This window comes from Rhamphochromis sp. 'chilingali' (genome assembly GCF_963969265.1).
Source record: "Rhamphochromis sp. 'chilingali' genome assembly, chromosome: 20".
In the NCBI taxonomy this organism is placed as follows: domain Eukaryota; kingdom Metazoa; phylum Chordata; class Actinopteri; order Cichliformes; family Cichlidae; genus Rhamphochromis; species Rhamphochromis sp. 'chilingali'.
Window position 1 is genome coordinate 16,482,689 of NC_137947.1, and position 23,015 is coordinate 16,505,703.

At 40.7% G+C, this 23,015-nt stretch overlaps 2 protein-coding genes across 11 annotated transcripts in view; both read left to right on the plus strand.

Annotated features, from left to right (window-relative positions):
• The first annotated feature begins 435 nt into the window (after window positions 1–435).
• zfand4 (zinc finger, AN1-type domain 4) lies at window positions 436–14,195 on the plus strand. Of its 6 annotated transcripts, XM_080868948.1 has the most exons (11): window positions 436–777; window positions 1,386–1,448; window positions 1,961–2,266; window positions 3,768–3,843; window positions 4,537–4,604; window positions 4,734–4,920; window positions 5,297–5,438; window positions 5,993–7,228; window positions 7,476–7,530; window positions 12,334–12,469; window positions 13,125–14,195. In XM_080868948.1, exons 3-11 carry the CDS (start codon window positions 2,083–2,085, stop codon window positions 13,258–13,260), a joined length of 2,220 nt encoding a protein of 739 aa, XP_080725074.1. In that variant the 5' UTR covers window positions 436–777; window positions 1,386–1,448; window positions 1,961–2,082; the 3' UTR covers window positions 13,261–14,195. The 6 variants fall into 6 exon arrangements, with proteins under 6 accessions (XP_080725074.1, XP_080725073.1, XP_080725072.1 ...); XM_080868947.1 differs by having other exon boundaries at window positions 436–1,448; XM_080868946.1 differs by having other exon boundaries at window positions 1,386–2,266.
• Window positions 14,196–18,879: 4,684 nt separating this feature from the next.
• Window positions 18,880–23,015, plus strand: part of marchf8 (membrane-associated ring finger (C3HC4) 8) — a 93,522-nt gene continuing 89,386 nt past the window's right edge. The window contains exon 1 of one of the 5 annotated variants that reach the window (XM_080869400.1): window positions 18,880–19,046. The gene's annotated coding sequence lies outside the window, so the exon portion shown is untranslated. Of the gene's footprint in view, window positions 19,047–19,070; window positions 19,357–20,330; window positions 20,352–23,015 lie in introns of those variants that run through there. The other 4 variants (XM_080869404.1, XM_080869401.1, XM_080869402.1 and 1 more) reach the window with 4 other exon arrangements.

The following is a 23,015-nucleotide window of genomic DNA, read 5'->3' on the forward strand; positions in this document are numbered from 1 at the left end:
ATTTATTTATTTGTATTCTTTGGTTGAAGTCACCAAAATTAAAGGTAAAGGGGGGGTTTTAATTTAGTTACATTTCTTGATTAAATTGAAAAAATTAAGCTTTAACTCGTGATACCAAATTCTGTGCTTGACATAGCAGCCTTTTCTGTAGTATAAGAAGTGCTTGGTGACATAGAAATATACAAATTGGTATACGTTTAGATAAACGCATACATAAGATGAATGATTTTAAATGCACTTATTTATTTAGAAACTTGAAAAACAATACTAGTGATCTAAATAAATATTTTAAAGGTTTTAAGTCAGGTCTGATGGATAAACCGACTGCTCTACATAAACTGTATGCTTTGTTTAAGGGCTTCATGCTGTGTAAAGTGAAAGAATTTGGTGTTGTTCGCAACGATTCGTTGTCCCGCCCACCTCGTCGTTCGTCAATTGGTCCCTTTGTTTGTCAGTCAAGGGAAGTCGGAAAGGTGTTGTTCTCCGTCTTTGACAGGTATGTCGCCAACCGAGGGCCTCGGCGACAGATACGGGTCGACGGTTTGTTCCATGTGTCGTTTTCATGGTCTAACACGATGAGGTGCTGCTTAATTTTGAATGTAACGGTGGCCTCGACGATGGACGGACAGAACTGAAGCCCGTGAAAGTAGCCTAGCAGTCTGCTAGCCAGCGGTTGAGAAAGCCATTGTTTGAGTTGTTGGCTAACATGGCAACGAAAGCTACCGTTAGCAGCGTCGGCTAGACGGGCTTCCCATCGTGTTATTGCAGCAGATACTGGTAAGTGGGTTTGATCAGTATTGCGAACGTCATTCATGTTTACGCCGTATTGGGGGAAAAAGCTGCGGGGCGTTAAAACGGCCCGTATGACCTTTGCTTGTTAATGTTAGCTTCTGGAATTGTACTAAAACCATCAATCTCCGTTGTCAGGCAGCTAGCTAACCGAGTTCATGTCTTCCTACATGGCCCGTGGCTGCTTCTGTGGGTTTGTGGTCTTTTGTATACAGTTGGATATGGCCGAAGGCGATGTGTAGATATCTTTGTCTTTAAAACTGCACCCTAACAGGTTCCTTTAGCGAATGGGTTGTTTTTAGAAACTCCCTAATGTCTGAAAGAGTACACCAGAGGCCTCGTTTACCGAAATTTCTTAGACAAGACTATTCATATTCAGTTTTTATGCCATATATTTGGGCTCCACTGGTTACCAGTAGATAGACGCTTGTAGGGTCTGAAGTGAAGATGACGTGTTGCGTTCAAATAGCAATCTGGTTATAGTACGTTTTGAATCAGTTCAATCGAAACGAAAATGACAAATATACATATATTGCTGGTCTTTGTCCCTTCTCCCCCCTTTGTCTGTCTCTCTTAATAAAACTCATCTCACACAGGTTCTATCCTGGATGATGCTCTTTGAGTCATGTGACCGAAGAGCTGTGCTGTCAAAGGCTGTGGTCAGTCACAGGACACCTCATACCAATAATAGGCTTATGTAACACATCTGATCTTCTTGAATTTTGGCCAGGCCCTTTTAATGATGTCCTCAATATTTTATGAGAAGGTTCCATGTGTCTCCTGATACTAATAAAATCCTTTATCTTAAAATAGTTGCTAAATAATTACAAACACAACAATGCAGTTTTGCTTTTTAGGACAGTTTTTCATTACACGTGCAGTAATGACTGATGTAAATTTGTATACTACCAGTTGTCCATCGTTAGATATACGTCCCAATCATTAAAGCAAGAAAAAAAAATGGTACAACATGCACGTGTAGACAAAAATGACCTTGATGCTTGACTGTGAATGCTCTACCCAATAGTAAGTGCCAGTGCTTCTACTTCTAAGTTGGTGTTGATTAAATGAAGGTTTTTCCACACTTTTGTTGTACATATACAATGGCAATAAAAGGCTATGCTATTCTATTTTACATTGTGATGTTAACTTATTGTTTCTTTCCTCACAGATGTGGTCATCTTGCATGATGTGCGACAGTTGTGAGGCCACTGAGCAATCTCTCTCTCCCTCATCTGGGGGCAGCCCCACCATTTCACCACCTTCCTAAAGTCATTCTCCCACTCTGCCAAGATGACCGACAGGAAGGAGCCTCCCTTCTTCAATGACGATAGCGTGGGAGCATTTCAATATAAGCTCCCTTTCTATGACACTATGGAGCTCTTCATAGAGACACTGACAGGGACCTGTTTTGAGCTGCGCGTGTTGCCCTTTGAGGCTGTCATTTCAGTCAAAGCGAAGATCCAGAGATTGGAAGGTACGGAGCTCACTAATATTTAGTTTGTATGTTGCGGTAGTTTGCACTTCAGGGTAGGTTTGTTATCTTACAACACATATTATTGTACTGTTTGGAAAAAAAATGGATGCACAGATTATTGTAAAACCTTTGACATACATTTTGCCATCGTATTAGTCAGGTTTTTCTGAGGTGTTCTGCATTGCTCTGTAGAGACAGAGTTACACAATTCTGGATACTATAATTTTCTAGTTATTTGTATTGTTGACTTAAATTACAGATTATTATCGAGTGTAATGAAGCTTAAAAATAAGTGGGGGGGAAAAGAATCAAACTCACGTTTACACTGCGTTTGTGCAATATTTATTACTGTATGACCTGATTAATCTTGATTGGGGTTGTATGGTTTAATTTGAAATCTGAATTATCCCCATTGGATGAAATTGGGGGGGGGGGGGGGGGGGAATTTGGAACGATCTGTCCTCATTTAAATCCCATGCCTCATGATCCAGCATTGGGTACTGGTTAAACTTACGGTCGCTCTGACCCAGAGCATTGCTATTGTTCCAGTTGTTTGTACAAAATGAGAGCAAAAGCGATGAGCTTGCTGAGTCACATCGCCAAACTAATCTACAGTTTGTAGATACACTTTCCTGTGACATTAAAAACTATGCGAAAAGGTCAGTGTGTTTGCTGAATTTTCCTTATATTATCATTACCACAACAAATCTGCTGGCTTGTCTCAAGAGAAATGGCAGAGGCACCAAAAATGGACAGAAAATCTGTTCTGTGTTAGAAAGAATTTGGCCACATTAGGAAATAATTGTTTGTTTCCATTTATACAAATACATAGAAATCTTTTTTTTAAACTCCCCCCAAAAATTTAAGGTTGCTTAGTAAAGCATCAAGCTGACCTTGAGTATCTGCATTCCTCCCCGCTATTCTTCATTTGTGGTCAGAAAGCCCTCTGCGTGTGATGAGGTCTGTCAGCCAGGCCTGCGTGTTTGTGAGCATATGAGCATATCACTCTGCAATGAAGAGACCACTGCTTGCTCACTAACGCTGGCTCACCTCCAGCACCGGGGCAGTGACTTCACTGATTGTGGGCACAAAGAGCTTCCTGAGAGCTTCCTACTCATACACTACTTCTTATTCCAATCATTACCTCTAGAGAGCCTTTGTATTCAGTAGCCTGTCAGTCTTTTACTGGAGTTTTGTTATTGTGGTCCCACTTGGAATAATGTTTCAATTTAGACACGTATCCAATAGTTTTAGATACAGCATTAGCTGACATTCTAGCTCATAAATAGTTTATTTTTATTTGCCTCCATGTTTAAGTCGTCATTGCTTCTGTGATTGCTTAGTTTTGTCTTTAGGGGGCAGACATTAATCATCTTTAGTCATGTGCAATTGCTTGTAATTGGAGCATGTCTGTCAGGTAATTGAACTTTGTCTATCAAATATGAACAGGTCCTTGTCAACTTTGGTTGTTTTCTCTCCTGCCTTCTCTCTGACTGTAAAGGTATCCCTGTTGCCCAGCAACACCTTATCTGGAACAATTTGGAGCTGGACGATGAACATTGCCTACATGACTACGGGTAAAACTGTTCTTCCTGACCCTTTGTGTCCTTCAGAGCACTGCTGTCAAGGCAAAATCACAAATACAGGGGAGCTTGTTAGAGCAGTTACAGACAGGAAGCATTTAAAAATTTTCTGTGAAAATTTAGTGTCATTTGGAGGTGCACATTAAAAGCCTTCCTGCTGTGGTGGTGACTCACTTATAATTCACTTCAGCATGCTGTAGATGAGCCAGATATGTGGCATTGGGTGAGACAAACAGCATATTTGGAGAATTTGCCCTATCCACTCTTGTCAGTTTATGAGATGCAGAACTCATTCTTCAGTGCTCTGCTGGCTGCAGATGGTGGTATTGTTATGAATGTTTGTCACTTAATTTTCCACATGAACAGTCTCTGGTGAGATCTCGTTCGGCTCCCCTATCACACTCTGCAGCATGCTTTTTAAGTTTGTGAAGCAGAGGGGTAGAGTAGGCGATGAAACATCTGCCCATATGCGCCAAATGTTCCAGTGGGATTCCCGTTCCTGTACTTAAGTTCATCTGGAAAACATCCTGTCCCTTGAAGTGCTGTTTACTTTAAATCAGGGCCTCTGCTTCAGAAGTAAATCATTTTACCCTCCAAGTACATGCATTATTTCCTTTTCTTTCATAATATTTGCACTGATATTACTGGTATGGCGTTTATGTATTATCATTTGATTTGTGTTTGCAGCATTGCAGAGGGCTGCACTTTGAAACTGGTCTTAGCTATGAGAGGAGGCCCAATTAACACCAGGAGAGGTAAGAAGACTGACAAACTGTAGTCAGTGTTTTTATGCTTTTGGTTTTAATCTGCTTGCTTGTTTTTTATTAAATTACATAAAGTGTCTTGTTTTTTTGCAGTTTAAACCCCCTCTCTTCTTTTGTCAGTAACCATGGAGGATCCAGTTAAAGAAGTGGCTGACCTGATGGACAGCACAAAGGAGGAAGGCTGGGAGAAAAACCTGGCTAACAAACAGGTCACGTTTGTGGTCTATCGTGAGGGGGACCAACTAAATGTCTTCCGTGTGGTCGACAGGGGAGATGGTACCCTGACCCCCGTATCTGAATCTCTGAGGTTGTCATAGTTTGTTTTATTTTTGATTTTATATGATCTTTCCACATACTGTAAATATGCACACAATTTGGATTGTGATTAGAAATTTGTACTCTTCATGGTCACATGATCATGCATGATAATAACCACAACAGAAATGTTTCCGTTTCTTTTTAAAGTACAATTCAATGTGTCAATGTGTGAAGTATAATTATACAGACTTTGTAGGATATTTAGTTTTAGCTGTAGATCGTTACAGCTGAATTTATGGTCTTATTTTTCCTTGTTTTTGTGTCAATTAAATGTTGTGACACTGAATTGCTAATGTATTTTTGTTTTTGTTGTCGTTGTTTTTTTGTTTTGTTTTTTATTTCTCTTCCCTCGTTGTGTTTTCCAGTGGTGGATCTGTGTTCAATGTGTATGCCGAAGAAGATGGAGAGAGTTCTACAGCTGCACAGCAGAGCCTTGAGAACTCCATCACTATGACCAAAATGAAGCTGCTCAAAGCCAAGATGGAGGACATGAACCTCAACAAGAAGGTAGGAACCTTTGAGATCAAAGAAAATCAATGACATTTTGTCATTTGTCTGACATATTTTATCAGGCTGAGGCATGATACCGTGTATGCGGAAGTGAATATATAAACCTTGGATCCATTATATGTGTTTGCCTTGTGCGTAGAGAGCTTTCTGTATTACGATGTAATGCTCTTTCAGTCTTTGCTGCTTAATATTTTGTGTTGTAATGTTTTGATCTTTTTTTTAATCAGGAAAGGAATAAAATCAAATTACATCTAATAGTCTAGTCACTTTTGATTAGTTCTGATTATTTTAAAGAGTGATAATGATATTTTTGCATGGAGCCAATATGAAGCACCAAACACTAATTTCCCTTCGTTAGTAAGAGGGTAGAGCTGTGTTAGATTCAGCTGTGCTGGCCCTACATTTTCTTTAGCACTCATCAAATTTACGCAATAATCTTAAATCTAGTCAGTAGTATGATGGGTTTTTTCCAACATGGGTAAATATACACTTAAGATAATCATCTGATATAACTCCGTCTATTAATTTCTGTCCATGTCTCTGTCCTGTAGAAGTCTGCAAAGGTAAAACCACGGGCCCCTGTCAGCCCTCATCCCTGTGGCAGCTCTTTCGGACCTTCCAACACTCGACACCATCATCGCCTCTTGCGCTCACTTCCTCAGATCAACCAGCCTTGGCAGTCAAATGCCCCTCTACCTCCAATTGTAGACCATGAATCCGTAGACCCCTCTCTGGCCTCTCCTGCTGCGACCTCTGCCCATCTGCCCATCCCTAGACGACCCCCTCCCTCTTTCTCCTCCCCGTCTTGTTATATGCTTCAGGAGGAGGAGCCATGGGAGACATGCCCACCTTTTGCCAAGATCCGCCCACCTCCTAAAGTGTCCCGGTTGGACATTGGCAGCACTAGGTTGATGAGGGACTGTGTATACCCTCAGCTCCCTCCATTGTGTACCAGGGGGCAACCTGATGCCACATTTGACCCAGTTGAACCTGTAGGGGAATCATTTGGGCTGGGTGTATTGGACGAAACTGTTGGGCTTGTAGCACCAACTCAACCTGGATCTCCATTTGGTGACTTGTCAGATCCTCTGAGTCTGGATGTGTCCACCCAGCCAGAGGAAGGTTGTCAGACCCGCGAGGTTGAGGCTCAGCACCAACTGCCACATTCCCCCTCCCCCGTTAGTCCCTGGACACGTGGGACAAATGAAACTCTCACCAGCAGAGCTAATGGGACACAGCTTAGCGCATCCTTTCATATCAGCCCTCCCTCACCATTACCTGCCTCCACCTCACTGTCACCTTCAGCTAGACTGTTGTCTCAGCCTTTTGAGTCCACACTTTCCTGTTTACAGCCTAATCTTCAAGCACAATCCTCAGCAAAACAAGGCAGCACATCTCCTCACCCTTCAACCACCTTGTCAACTCATCCACCACGCATTCGTGGTGTTAAAGTAGAGTCACCTGGCAAAAGGCTAGAGCTCATCTCTAAGAGGGAAGCAAGAAACATCACTAAGGTGGCAAACCAAGCGTATAAGGAGCCAGTGGGGTCTCTCAATAGCTCGGAGCTCTTGGCTTCTCTTTCCACAAGGGCTCTAGACATCAGCGGCGGCAGCAGCAGGGACCGTATTGGAGAGAGTCTGGGACTTGCACTGGCTTTGTCTCCTGCAACTGCCTCAGGACAGGGCAGCCGTGGCTCCAGGCTGCCATCCATCCCTGCTGACAGACTTCTGCGGGATGATCACATAAGGCAAATGTCACCATTACCCCCAGCATCAGCTTCTTACATGGTGAGCACAGATAAGTGTCAGCATTAGCTGCTAAGATTGAATTTGTGAAATTGAGTTACCCTAAAAAGTTTTTGTTTGTTTGTTTTTTTTAGTATTTGTGTGGTCAGCCAGTCTCATTGAAGTCATTCAAAACAATTTTTAGAAAATCACTTTTTTCTTTCTTTCTTTTTTTTTTTTAAGTTGAAGGCTGCAGTTGTTTTAGTTTTACACCCTGTAAAAACATTTAATATTTCTGCTCTTTTCTCAGACCACCAGCACTCTTGCATCAGCTGGAGGAGTCATGAATTCATTTGGGACTATAGGTAAGGGACACGCAAACGACATTAGCGTTTATAAAGTACTAGCTTAAGAAATTTTTGCATTGTTGTGGTTTGAATGGACATCTGAGTTGTGAATTTTGAAGCAAAGTGCAACATCATTTGCTATGCTCTGGTGGTATAGATTGTAAATGAACAGTTGTGAGTTAACATGTTGTCCTTTTATAGGCGCAGTCACATACAGACAGTGTAGCTGAGTAGAAGACCTTAGTGTGTACTTTGTCAGTGCTACAAGAATTTTAATTCTCCAAGCAAAATGCTGACTTATTTGTAAGTTGCTACTTTGGTCTGTTAAAAAATATGAATTAATACATGCTGACCAATACACTGAATAACAAGGACATGATTATCACAGGTGGGGGATTGAACCAATGAATAATTGAAGCATAAAAAAGACACCTAATGAGGAACCAGTATTGTGCCTACTTACAGCTGACAATTTCGCAAAAAGGCAACTTTAATTTGTATCTTTGGACACTTTATTACTAGCAGCATAGGCATAGTTTGGGCCTAAATGGTGGGGATCTTGTCATAATTAATGGAATTATGAACACAGAGTACTGTCAGATTCTGATTCACCACGCAGTACCATCTGGAAAGCAGAGCTTTGAATGTACTTCAAGAAGCCTGGAGTCCTGATGACTATGTAAATAAATTACAAGAAAGCTTTCTTAAGAGAGTTCAGGCTGTGTTAGAACTGGACAATCTGTTTTTGCCTGACATACTATATGTCTGCTGTGTCTCTTTTCCATTTTCCTAGCTAAAGAAATGAGGGGCAGCTCAAGACTTTTGTATAGTACTGCGCACAAAATTGTGTGTGTGTTTCTACCAGGGATAGGGTAGGGTTTTTGTATCTTTTTGGGGTTTGACCCTTCCATGTTGATGTCTTCAATCAGGATCTGAAAAAGTAGGGATAGTTTGTGTATATTATCACCTAAAGTGTTGCCTCAAAGTTATCAAGTGCCTCCTTCATGGTTTCTTTAAAAGCAAATTTATCTTCCACTTCAGTGTAAAAAGAGGAGTCCTGTACCATCTACCTCAGTACTAATGGAGGATATTCTCACATTATAAACAGTATAGTACTTTGCATTCAGCTCAGGGGTTCTCTTGTTTTCTCACCAAAGTTCTTTACATCATTCAGGGAATTTTAAGAAAAAACCTAAACTCACTTTGAGATTTTTTTTTTCCCCTATGGCAAAAAGTTCAGTCAGTTGTTTATGCTTAAACTGAGAAATCAAATTTATTTATTTATTTATTTATTACATTTTGGGTTTGTTTCTAAAAAAAGATGTAATTATTGAAAAGCTTTTTGATTTTATGGTGTTAATTTAGTTTTTTTGTTGTTGTTTTTTTGTCATTTTAGCTTTGACAGGACATAGCAGAGAGTAGGCAGGAAAGCAGAGACAGAGTGGACTGAATGACAGGCTGGAATTGGTTTAAGCAATACTCAAGCTCAAGCCCCTGCGGCAAAGTCTCTAGATTTTGTTATATGCAGTTGGTCAGTCAAGGTAACTATAGAGGTGCACTTTAGGTTGTGTGTGTCCTGAACTGCTTTTCAGAGTCTTCCTTAGAACAAGGCTGGTAAAGTTATGGCAACACTTTCTCTTATGATGCTATTATTTCCCAGTAATAAATTAAGTTTTTAATGTGTTACTCCTTAGCTAAATGAGTGCATGAGGCTTTTACTATCTGTCCCTCCCTACACAATTCACAAGAATCACTCTGCTTCCTTTAATATTGGTCAGAATTTAATCAAACTTGAACACAAAGATCAGCTAATGGGACAGTTTTCCTTGAGCACCCGAGTTATGCTCAAGGTCACATTTGTTGTTCCTGCAATTTTAATTGTCATTAATTTCTATACTTCACATACTACGGTAACCTATAAATTGGATCATGATCTACTAATGATTGTGAGCTAGATAAGCTACTGAACATCACTGATCTGGTTGTAGAGCCTCAACTGTCCAATTATAAATAATTATATAGAAAATACATAGGGCCTGTGTATTAAAACTCATTTCCACTTGCATGCGCTTCTGATTTATGAAGGTATCAGATAAACCAACTTCCACAAACCTCTTACGGTGCTCCATTAAATCACTGGAACCTTTATACTGACACCAGTGACTGATCTATGGCAGAACATCAGAAATGCTAGGCTCCCTCTGCTGTGTACACACAAATTTACATATCAGCTCCCCTGAATTAAGTGAGCACTATAAAGATTAGAAAAATGAATTGGGAACACACTTAATTAAATGTAAACAATATGAAGTTCGGCTTACTACAAAAACCCAATGTGGATAATGCGAGTGACACTGGCTGTTAGGGCTGCACGATTAATCGTTAGAAAATCGCGATCTCGTTTCATACTTATGTGCGATCTCGTTTCCAAATGACAACGATTTAAAAAATAAATAAATAAAAAAGACGACCATTGTACCGCATTATGATCCGGGACGTACTCTGCATGAAAACAAGCGCTCACTCTTCCTGCTGAACAAATGTCAAGGGCGGAGCCTTATACCACGTGATACAGAAGCTGTGCCGTGTAATGCTAAAATTAGCAGGGAAAAAACAACGGAGAGCACGTCAGGGATGACGAGAAAGTGACAGGAGAAAATCCGTTCCGGTCTCCACCCAAACATCAATAACGGGAACCTTATACAGCGCTTCCCTATACACGTCGAACTCCCGCAGGCACAAAGAAATTACGGAGGCTATCACTTATCACCTGACAAAAGATATGGCTCCCATCAACACTGTGCAAAACGAGGGATTTAGGAAAATGATCAACACCCTAGACAAACGCTACACAGTGCCGTCCCGCAACTATTTTTCTATTGTTGCACTACCTGCTCTATACACACAGCGTCGAGCAACGGTGGAGACGGAATTTCAAGCAGTACAACATTTTGCGGCAACAACAAAACGTGAGACATTTGTTGTTTTTATGTTTATTTATTGTTTTTATGTTCAGTCTCAACTGTTACGAAGTTGATGTGCAGTTAATAAGTGCAATAAATATTTACACTGGAAAAGAAAATCGTGAGAGAATCGTGATCTCAATTCTAAGCCAAAAAATCGTGATTCTCATTTTATGCAAAATCGTGCAGCCCTACTGGCTGTAGCTGAACACTGTCTGGTAGCAGACACATGATGGCATACAAAAGAAAGCGTACAAAACAAATAAAAATCCAATCCCATACCCCAACCTGCAAGCTTGCTGTACTTTGATCACAGAGCCGTCAGTTTTATCTGTATGTTCCCACATCCCCTTTGGCTCACAGAGCTGAATGCTTCCACAGACAGGATTATCACGGGTACACGCTGACAAAATAGTGTTTCCTGACTAAAGAAATGAATCATGTATTTTATGCTGGGTTTCTTCATAGAAAGATATTTGATGCAAAAACGCAGACTGTTTGCTTTTTTTGTTTGTTTGTTTTTATTGCCCAAAACTATAATTACAACAACACATCTGGTTTCCCTCATTAACAATTTTTACAATGCAAACTTTATTAAAACCAACCTTAAAATAACTGTGAAGACTTGCTTAGAAACTCTTGTTAAAATAACACCATTGTGATTTTTGTTTTTACCGGTTGACATTGCTGAAATAATACACGATATGAAAATAACTCAGAGAAAAGCCCGATGGCTGAGCTTTCTGGGACTGAAAAACATATTGCGTTTTTGGTCACCCTCCAGTTCGTGATGTCACAACAGGTGTTTTGCCTTTTGACAGCTGGTGAAAACAGCTGCTTGATGTGCCTGATGCAGTTTAGTGAGAAGTACAACATTCCCCAGAGCATTAAATGATAAGAAGTGCTCTTTTCCTTTTTTTTTGTGACTCCTGTTTTGATCTAGCATTTTTATTCCTCTGTGACTGCTGTGATGGATCTAACCTGAGCAAATTTGAGGTATAGGGAAGGTTAAAAGGGTCTAAATTACAGGGAAGTGATTTCTCAAAAAGTGAAAAATGTGCCTAAGCTATTCAGTTGCGCTTTGTGCACACATTTTAAAACAAAAAAGCTGGGAAACATACCATCATGATGTGCCCTGTTGTTTGATTTTTGTGATATCTGTACATTAAATTGAAATACATATTGGAATAATCTTTGTATGCACTCGTTTCTTAGTACAGGGGTATATTATATTCCCTTTTAAAAGATAGTGATTTGTAAGCATCAAAGAGAACCTCAGTTTCTTAGTGCTGTTGCTGGATGATGGGAGATATGAGCATGAAACATCTAAGACCCAGATTGACAGCAAGGAGGATTAGAAATTTCTTCTGCAAACAATAATTAACCACAAGCGCAGATGAGCTGTCACCTAAGAAAATACAAGTCGTGGAGAAAGGGATGATTATTGATAAGATTTCGGAACACTACCGGTTTTGAGGCTTCAGCTGGATGGAAGATGTGAACGGCTTTTAGGGTTAATGATCTGTCTGTGTTAGGCTGATGTGTTCAATGTAAGAAGACTGACTGTTGCTTTTTATTGTTGATGTTTTTTTTTGCTAAACATACATGATTACAGGTGCATAACGGCTCTGTAGTTTAGTGGTTAATGCATTTGCTTGGCAAGCAAAAGGTTGGTAGTTTGATTCTAGCGGGAGACACAAATTCTCTTTTGGGAGTTGCCAAATCAAACGTGGAGTTACCCACTGTGACGAGCAAACAGCCAAATGTAGCTTTATGAATATGGGTCCATACGCTTTTGGCTTGCACTGTTTTGTCTGATCAGCCGCTCGTCTTTGGCAACTGTCTTATAAATAAATAGTCTTTCCTCTTCTCTCAGGCACTCCAACATACCACCTACCTCCAGTCAAGGCTCCCACAGGCACTAAGAAGAAGAGCTCAAAGCACTGCTTCCTCTGTGGCAAGAAGACTGGCCTGGCCACCAGCTATGAGTGCAGGTACAAGTACCAGCCGCATTTCCAGCTGCGCTCACTCACACAGTTGCTGTCTGCCTCTAAATCACATCTCACCCCCGGTTTTGTCAGTCTCGTCCTTGAAGCGAGCCTTTTTGTACAAAGCGGTCTTTTCGTTGTTCGTCGTTTTGTCCTACTGCCATATCCCCAATGATAACACATCTCTGTGCGCTGCTTGTTCTGTCACAAGTTATTAGCTTTATCAAAGTTTCTCCTCACCACATTAATATGGATTACTTGTCCCTCTCGGGCCTTGTCCATGGCGTACACACTGAATCTGATGCAACACTGTGTAATCTCTTAACATTTAACACTTGAAGTGGTTATGTTCCCAACTACTGCTTTAGTCAAACTGTAAGCCTTTGTGATTAAACGAGTAATGTAATTTACTCTGTTAGTGCTAATAAATTAATCAAATTGGAGGGCAGAAGAGGTGTAACCACCAGGTGTAACCAGAAGAGGTGTTTAGTAAGGAAAGAAAATCTAGACTTTGCATTTACACATTTATGCCGCAAACAGCCTGCTGAAGGGGGATTTTGTTATTTGTTTTTTTATTTACTGACTATCAAGTCTCAAGAGGAATGTACTATAAAAATATATATTTTGCATACAAACTTGAATGTTTATTTAAATCTTACAGGTGCGGTCAGAACTTCTGTGCAGTTCACCGCTACGCAGAGACACATGACTGCACTTATGATTACAAGGGTGCCGGACGGCGCTTTCTGCAAGAGACCAACCCCCTTATCAATGCTCCCAAGCTGCCTAAGATCTAAACTTGCAACCTTGTCTCAGACGTGCGGATGAGGAGTGAAGAAGTTTAAAACTTGCAGGATGGAAGCGATTCTGCAAATGAATTTGTAAAGGAAAGAATGAACTTTTACACCACTGTGTGCTCTTTTTAATCAGCCAAGTTTGCTAAAATTTAAATAAAATATTCTGTAAAGCCAAGTGTGAACAAACCAGTGGACTGAAACGGCACAGAATTATCACCTCTTGATAATGTGAAAGTGTATACCCCCCTTTTTTATCTGTTGCCTTTTTTTTTTTCCATTGCATTAAAAAAAATCTGTGCATGTACGTAGGTAGTTTTTGCTAAATATATCTGCTGCATGTTCAGACATACCTATTTTAGGCTTTTGTTGGGTTTTTTTGTTGTTTGTTTTTAATCGGGGCGACTTCATTTGACAAGTCTTTGAGAGATGCACTTTAGAACTATGATATTTATATATTTGACTTTCCTTGTGAGGGAAAGGTGGCGTACGTTTCTGTGTTTGTCTTATTGTTAGTTGTCCTCTTCAATATTACTTTTTTTGTATTCTGCACATTTAAATATCTTTCTTACATGGGCACATACATACCGGCATCACTAATGAAATCTTCCTAAAAAGAGAACCGTACACCCACCTAATGATAAAATACGTAATATTTATTAATGATTTATTTAAATTACAGGTTGGTTTTTAAAAATAGGGTTAAGTATGCAGTGTGTGTAGGTGTGGATGTCAGTAATCTGTTTGCCTATTGAGTAAACTGTATTAGGAGTGGGTGTTGGTTATGGTATTTGTGTCTACAGTGAGGTGGTTGCCATTTAAAAAAAAAAAAAAAAAAAAAAAATCTTTTGTAAGTCTTTTTTTATTGCTCAGCTGTTTCAAAAACTTTAAATGCTCGTAAAGTATCTACAGGGGTTTGATCTAATAAAGTTTCTTTCCAGAAAGTTTCTTTCTGTGCGTCATTTTTGTTTGGTTGAAATCCAACAGCTGGTCTAAAATTATCATTCTGATAGAAGACTTTGTTTTCTTGAGGGAAATGCTTATTTCACCCTCTTACCGGCGCTCCTCTTGTCATTTCCACGCAGTGTCTTCAAGCTTCACTGTTTCAGTTCCTCAAGATTTGCAGATTGAATATTTGACCTTTCTCTCCCAGTAATAGTCCTCATCACGGTGCTGTGAAGTATGAGGGGAAATGGTTTCTGTTTCTTGTCATTAAATAACCCCTCCTGCCGAGTCAGACCCTCAGCTAGCTCCTTAGTGACAAGTTGAACATTTTTAAACCTCAGTAAAAGTATAAGCTTGCCTTCATGAGCTAAGTTACCGGTTCATGGCAAGCTTGAACCTTGGTGGTTCCTGAATATCTATAAATCATTAAAAGCCCAGAATTAGCATGACATCCATGCCCATGATGAGTATATGTAAACTTTGAAAGACAAACACGTTGCTACACAGTTTTTATTTTCATCACATGCTTGAAGCTTTCTGATCTGGTTGAGACATTAAAGCAAATTCCTTAAAAGCCTTCTGATCACATATTTAAATGTCCACCCATTATCAATGCTCAGAGAGAAAGCTGTAATTTTACACGCACACATCTGAAACACAGGTTAATCCTGTGAAGTGGGGCTAGTTCAGCAGTCAGTAAATATGAGAACACTCTTATGTTGCTCAGAACAGAAATATGTTGTCTTTGTTTCCTTGTGATTCACTCTGATGAAATGAATGAAAAGTAGGGGGGCTCTATTTATTATTCACTTTACTCCCACTTTGGGTCCTGTTCCTGTGAAGCAAACAAACCCTGTCCTGAATCACGTCTCGCTGTTTTCATCCCCACTTTCCTCCTTCGTGTTGCCTGGCTTTGATCTGCTATAATTGGGCTGTGCAGCATATACTGCTTATTCTCTCTTGGCAGATAAATGCACCTAAACCTGGAGATGGGCAGGTACTTTAAAAAAGTAAAAAGGATGAAGTTTATAACCTAATAATGCATCAGGCTGATTTCATTTCAGACTCATCAGTGCAGCAACAGGAGGCAGTAGATTGGTGAAAGTGGTGAAACTAATACATGAAAATGTAGTTTTTAGAACATTAAACAGAAATTTGCAAGCTACTGGCTGAGTAGTCAGGTGGATTCAAGTGGTGGTGATGGTTGCCGTAGGCTAAAGTCTGGCTACTGCGTGTGCCGTCTCATCAATGCCTTTCATCGCTTCTCCAATTCTCTGATTTATGACCAAATATGTGCAAAGCTCATCACAGTCTTATGAACCTACAAGTACAGTGTGTGTGTGTGTGTGTGTGTGTGTGTGTGTGTGTGTGTGTACACATAATAGCATCAGCGTGTCAATTGCAAACATGTTGTGGTTTTTTCCTTTTCATTATTTTGGTATACACAAAGTTTTATCAGTTGATGACTATATATAAACCCTACTCTGTAAAATTGCTGGTAGTGTCCTGACCTGAAATAGTGGTTGACTTTCATAGCCTGTTGTGCTGTAGCATGCAGATAAACAGAAAACAAACTGGCCTCAGCTGGTTCTGGTGTTCCATTGGGAGCGCTGCAAAGGTAAGGAAGTTTCCCAGAAACTTTTAGAAAGCAGCCAACACACTTTTAAACAGCCACTGACCTAAAGGTACAAGCTTACGAAATGAACTTTACAGAACTTACTTGGATTTAAGGCACATTATTTTGGCTTAGTTTTGGAGACAATACATTTTTTAGGAGAGCCTGCAACACAAACTGTATTGCTGAGCATGAAAGATTTCGATTTTTTTTTTTTGTGGATTATGAAAGTGCAACACTAAGTCAGTGCAGTAGTTTTTCCAATAGGGGATTCTTTTCATTCCCACATGATAGAGCACCTTTCGGGATATATAGAGGTTTTGTCTGAGTATTTGATTCGGTTTCCTTCAGCTGCTTCTTTGCAGTGTATCACATAAACACATCCAGCAAATGCTTATTTTCTACTGTTCTGTTTTGGGATTGCTCAGCTTGCTGTTTGCAACTCTGCCAAGTGCTGCAAGTCTATATTTTCCACCAAGTGGAAAACAATGTTTTTTTTCTCTTTTTCCAAACATGCTTTTAGAAGAAGAAATCATTCTCACCGAGAGTAAAAGCAATGATATGCATTACTAAAATGCTGGTTTGGCAGACTCTTTTCATAGGAAAGGGCTCCTTCAAAATCCAAAATCTTAGGTTACTAATTGTCCATTTAAAAACAGTCCATTAAGACAATCAAAGTGCACAATGTTCCTGAAAATGTGTGTGCGCTTTTTGTCATTAGAACTCTTAAATGCTGTATTCAGCCATGCTTTGGGTTCTGTTGGCTACAAAAATTTGAAAAGAATAAAGAACTGATCTTAGCTTGTGCCGGCACAATGAGGAACACCGATCACATGTTGAAACCAACAAACGGAAAAGTGCGTAGAGTACAAAGGCTTGTTTTAACACAAACGAGCATGATCATTTTCCACCAAGTGTTCAGAATATGCACATGGCTCAACACTGCTGAGTCATGTACTCGCACACTGGGGCGATCAAGCTCTGCTAGTCTGACGGGTTTCATGTGCGGGTAAGAGAGCTCGAAAGACACTCGCCAAGGAAATCTTAACACTGAAACCACACGTCTGTCTTTTACACCAACTCCTAGTTTTGGTCCCACCTACTGACAGAACCACTGACCTCCTGGGAAGAATTAATCCTACATTGTTCTACTCGGGTACCAACTCCACCTTTTCTCTGTCCTCCTCTGCCCTTTTTCTTCCCCTCTCTTTTTCTTTCTGCTTACTTTCTGCTTATCTTTAACTCAGTGAGACTTGTTATGTTAACCCCCTGCTCTTACACCACCCGTTCCTTCCACTTAAGCACACACACACCCTGTTCTAATCTCTTTCGAAAGAAATTCTAGCTGCTTCCAAAAAAGACTGTTAGGGCTGGGTATACAATTCTCTCTCTGGCTCTGTTCTCCCTTTTGTTAAAGAGCTCTGTTTTCATCCTGTAAATGTGTTTCTTTCTTTTTTGTATCAACAGGACAGCTGTGCTTCACTCGCCTGCTTCTCTGCCCACTTAATACAAAAGCCATGGCCCAATCCTCCCTACCACACTGCAAGACGGCCTGTATCTCTCTGACGCAGAGACACACGCATGATGGTTTGGCAGACTCGTTTCTGAGGTGCCCACTTTGTCCAGACAGAGCACAGAAGCGCTGTTGTCCCACCCCAAGGACAGAGCGTCAGACTGCGCATCAGTAATAAGGCTGAATACAATGAAAGGCTTCACAGAGATAGAGCTCAGGCTTTGAGTCAACAGAGGATACGTTCCCTTCTTTAACAACTGAGTCTCTCCCAACATACTGCACTGGGAGTGAGGGGCTCTCTTGGCGTGGAGTTACAGCACAAGCAGGGATTTACTTGAGCTGGAAGTGTCACGATACACAACCAGACATTTATAATCTGAAAACTTCTTTACTTGAGTATATTAGAACAATGTGACAAACTAGAGCATTTTTAATTAAAAAAGTTGTAGTCATCACTTTATGTGATGTCATTTAAAATAAGAAATGTCTAATCGTTTCTTTCTGATAGAGTGTTAAGTAAGATGTGTGTAGTTTGGTGTAGCTACAGATGGGGGGAAACAGGGAGCCTAACTCTGTCTAAAGCGAACAAAATCCACCTAGCAGCACATCTGTAATTAACATGTGGCATGTTGCCTGGTAAATTGGTACAAATATGTGTCCTTGACTGCCCCTTTCTTAGTCACGATATGTAATTTCCCAGAGTTGGTTGCACGAGTCAAGAATATATTACAGATCTTCATGATGACTCCAATAAAATGGATGTATTTTTTTAACCTCATTGTTTTGTACGAGGCAAACAGGAACGATATAAGCTGATGGTGCTTCAACTTCTATGATAATGCAACTTAAATTTAGTTTTTGGCCACTTGAGAGAACAGCTGTTGTGGTCATGTGTGCATCAGCTGATGAACCACAGACTCCAGAAGGAAATTATTATTATTTTGGCTCCTTGGCTGTTGAGCCTTTGTTAGACTTTTTCATGACCCTGTGATGTTCCAAGCACCATTCTTGAGCCACTTCTGCCTTTTGTGCCCTTTGACAACCGTTTTTTACAGAGCATCTGTCACTCACTGATAAATTTCTCGGAAGCCCCTCCCAAAGCCACTCAATTCAGTGGTTCAAACTTTAGACACAGCAGTGCTGGTATCGCCCTTTTGGCACTGGCAGGGTAGCTTTTATAGTGAAAATGCATAGAAATGCAGAGGTATACTTTTCACCTGCTACTTTCTGTCTGCTTGCCCATCATTTTATGGGCTGCTGCAGATTTTCTTTAAAACTGCTGCTCGACACTAAAGCAAAATGTTAAAGGCCATAATTTGAATATTTGTGGGCTTCTCACTGTGAGTAACACCCTTAAAATTACACAGGGAACCATTTGTCGCATAAAATACTGATTATGGCACCTTTTAATTATCACTTATTGTTATTCACTATCACTATAATCACTACGGTGGGGTCATTTTCCACCTCACTGCCATCACGATCATCAAAAGCTATCATGGTCACCTTCATCACCACATCATCATCATCACCGCCATCCTCCTCTCCTCGGCAGTGCACAGCCCTCAGTCAGTTCGCCCGCGTGCGCCGCCTGTCCTTTAAATTAATTATTTCTTGCATTTTGTTTCCACTCCATCTTAACGCGGAAGTCGGTGACGCACCACTACAAACAGCTGCTCAGCGGGGGCAATGAAATAAACAAAGCGTCGACATTCGGTGAGTGTTTTCTTCGCGTGTGTCTTTACGACGTTCAACGAGCAACGTTCGCTGCGATGCAGTTATGTGTACGTCCACGCTGAGGAGGCTCCAGCGTGTCCGCTGCGCCTCTCGCTTTATTAAATCCGACCTGAGGCGGCTGGAGGGGGTCGCTCGGACGTGCCTCTGAACTGTGCTGGGATGATAGCGTGAGAATTTGCTGCTTTTTCTTTTTTTCCCTTTTATTTTGTTTTTTTGTTTTTATATTGACTGCTGTTGAAGCCGACACTCTGTTCCTCACGACGGTCACTCGTAGCCTGCTGTGATTAAGGTATGAAAATCCAGTTTAATGTGAGCGAGTGCGCTCTGCAGCAAAAAGAGGGTGAGAGAGAGAGAAAGGGAAAACAGCGGCAGAGTGTTTGTGTCAGCTCAGATGCCTGTTATTAATTATTGTCTCGTTGTTTTGTGCATTCAGCGTGTGTGTGTGACTCGATGTAGGAAGACGTAATGTTGCCCGAGCAAGCCTTTTGTTAGTTTTCCCGGATCCCTCAACGCGCTCCCACAATTCCACAATTTGCTGCTGGAATGCGATGAGACTCCGGATGATGAAGAAAGAATTTATCGGTGTTCGATACCGCTAAAAACCCATCTTAGGGTTTTGCTGTCAGTGCTGTGCCTTCTGGATTACTCAGAAAGCAGCGGAGTCCTGTCCTGACTTTACCGGATCAATGCTGATTTGGATGTTAATGTTCAAAAATCGGCGTGGTGTGATCTTAGCAGCTCGCTGTGGCTCGGAGAGCATCTCGTATTCTCTGTAGGTCCTACGAGGCGCACTGCCCAGCCGGGTGTCGCCTTATGAACCATATTAAAGCCAGAAGCAGCGCCCTGCATCGCTGCGCGCTTTTCAGATCAGTGTCACCAGTGATTCTGGTTTCTTGCCTTCAGCTTGACGTCAACAACAATACATCTGCGCAGTAACGTGGAAAATATGAATTGAACTTTATTTATTTATTTCTTAAATGGTAAGGCTTTAATGTTGACATCAAACCCACTGATCACTTTATTGCCACAGTGGCTCTCACATTACACTCTGTCCTCTCATTGGCTGCAGGATCAGCTTTCTCCAGTTGTTTCCATCATCACCCCCGTCATGACGCGTGCTGCTCTGCTGTACAGTTCCTGCTTGTGTGTTACAGTTTGTTCAGAGCTTTTAAACATGCAGTAAAGCACTCTAGTGTACTTTAAAGCCTTCTGTTCTCCCTTCATCCTCGTGGTGTGTGCTTTGCCAAATGGGAGGGCAAGCCCTTCACTCATGTTCAATTTGAGGTAACACATCTCAGCTTCGTGTCAAAGACCGGTTCTTTTGATGCCATCTGTGCTGCGGTGTTGGATTTTTCTGTGGTTTGGGGTTATTGTTAGGTTAATGCTGGGGAAAGGGGAAGAACCGGCTGGGTGTCTGTGTCATACATTATTGTAGGCTTGGGTTATTTCTTTGCTGAGAGCTTGTTGTGATGACGAGCCTCGTCGTGCTGCTGGTATGTGTAGTATGCATACATAAACGTTCTGATAACTAAATGCTAATTTTGTCTGTAATCCTATTCTTCACATTGTATTGTGTTTTTTCTTGTGATTTTTGACAGGGAGTGTTTGAAGAGAAGCGACAGATGGTGATCTTTGTAGGCAAGCAGTCTGAGTTTAATTTAGTTTTTAATTTATGCTCAACAGAAAAATCTGAAATTAGAAAAAGGAAATTGGGAATATGGGAATTTTCTGTAGCTAAAAAGGTGATTTTTTTTTTCCTCCCATGAGTTTTCCTACTGAGTACGTATGCCTTACAACAAGGAAATCATATCATTTTATGCCTACTTTCTCTTATCTTTTTCTTGTCCAGACGTTTGATACCCAGTGTGTTGTCTACACTTGTTCCAGCATATTATTTTCCACATGAAGTCTACATTATGGCCACATTACGCAGAAAGACGGCCTTCCCCTCTCCGTCTACTTTCCATTTCTTGACTTCTTTCGCGACCGGCTGACTGTGTGTCCTCCACAATGACGACTGAACAATCATTCTGCAGTCATGAAATTTTATCTATTCGAGAGCTGGCGCTGCACGAAGCTGTCAGCAGACTCTGTCGTCCCGCTAGAACCGAGTGCTGATGGAAATGAGAAAGTAAGGCCGTAATTATGATTCCGAACAGGAGGAGGAAGAGGGCATCTGAGGCTGTCGCTGCCTTCCAAATCCCATAATTTAACTTTTTTATTTTTCAACTTAAAGTAGTTAGTGCAGCTGCCTTTACTAATTCAGTTCATTTTTATTTGTGTAGTGCCAATTTCCAACAAATCTTAATCATAGAGCGCTTCACTTTGGAGCATGAAGAGCTTATGCCTTTAATATGTTGTAAAGGGAAGACCACAGACTTCCTATGAGAATGTTAACAGGAAGAAACCTTCCGCAGAACAGGCTCAGGATGGGCGGCCATCTGTTGAGCTGAAGGGAACACTTGCGCGATGCATCTTCTGTGCAGGGGCCCGTGGGTCAGAATGACCACAGAGCCGTGCTGGCGTGAGTTAATTAATAATGGAAGGACTTCCTGATATTGTGTTTTGCATGTCTTGGGAGATGGCATACTAAATAGCACGAGTATAGGTACTGGAACACTGTCTGTTAAGCTGCTAAACTGCGAGGGAAGGAGCCTGCAGTCTTAATGGACTGTGCCATTGTGTGCTTGCAAATTAGCTTGTACTTTACGTCTTCAGAGATGGGCTCTGAGGAAAGTAATTGGAGGGCGGAAAGAATTGCAATCAAAAGTATCTGAAGGCTTCGATAGTAGCTTTCTGCCAGTTCACTGCCGTCATTGTTTGATACAATTGGTTGTGATGGAGAAATGTGCCTCCCACGGTATTTTACAATATGGAACAGAGGATCCGTTTGACAGGCTCCATTGTGGCGTTGTACAGCAGTTTCAATCAAATTCAATTTAACAACAGGCAAAAACATTTTGACTCGCAGAAGAGTTTCAGCTGAAAAAAAAGAAAGGGGAAAAAAAAAAGGTTTTACTTTTGATTCATCCGCTAGTTCACATCTTTGTTTTGACAAATTACTTTACGGGAACAGGAGCAGATGTCTCTTCTTACTAAAAACATAGAGCTTGTTTGCGCATAATTTAGCCTAAGAACAGATATAGAAAAAAAATTGTTTTTGGTTGTTATTTATTGCTTTTTCTGTCTTCCATAAACTACAAAAAATTCACATAATCAATTGACCTGTCATATTTTCAGTAATTGGTCTATAAAGTAATCGATTACTATTCTGAATTTATTCAAAAAAAATGCTATTTTTATACTAACAAGAAAGCAGTCGGCGCACTTCCTGTTTTGTTGCCCTACATTAACTTTGTGCTAATGGAGAACCACACTGCTTTATTAGTAATTTTAAACCCCAAATATCCAAATAATTTCTCTTTTACGTTTTTTTTTAATGTGCTGAATTCCTGTTTTTATGTCTTGTTGTAAAATGGCATCTGCATACATGCTTTGCATCTCTATGTTAGCTGCTCCCAGTCTCCTCACTCTCTGCGTGCTTAATCTGTAAAATAATATTGATTGAAATGTGCTAAGAGACAGGAAATGGATCCAGCCAACAAAAAAAAAGTCTTCGTACATATTTGTCTTCCGGTTTTGCAGGAGAATGTGCGTGTGTTATTCAGGATGTGGGTTTTTCCTGGACTCTGGTGCTTGCTAGGAAGCTGTGATTGTGTCCGTGATTAACCTCCCTTTGAGAGACTTTCAGTTTAGCAAGTTTTACTTTTCTTAATTGGCCGTAGACTGTGAACAAATTAAAATTATCCTAACAGTATTATGGCCATATGGCAGCTGGAACTGTACTGCGAGGTTTCCAGTGTAATTTGTATGGCTGGTTCATGCTGCTTCTGTTATCTGATTCTGGATATACAATTATAGGTATATGTCCCTCGCTAGTCGTCTTGT

Coding starts and splice junctions, on each gene's coding strand:
- zfand4 (XM_080868947.1), top strand. CDS start 2,083: ATGACCGACAGGAAGGAGCCTCCCTTCTTCAATGACGATAGCGTGGGA. Junction 7,531..12,333: donor GAATTCATTTGGGACTATAG/GTAAGGGACACG, acceptor ATAAATAAATAG/TCTTTCCTCTTCTCTCAGGC. Junction 12,470..13,124: donor GCCACCAGCTATGAGTGCAG/GTACAAGTACCA, acceptor TAAATCTTACAG/GTGCGGTCAGAACTTCTGTG.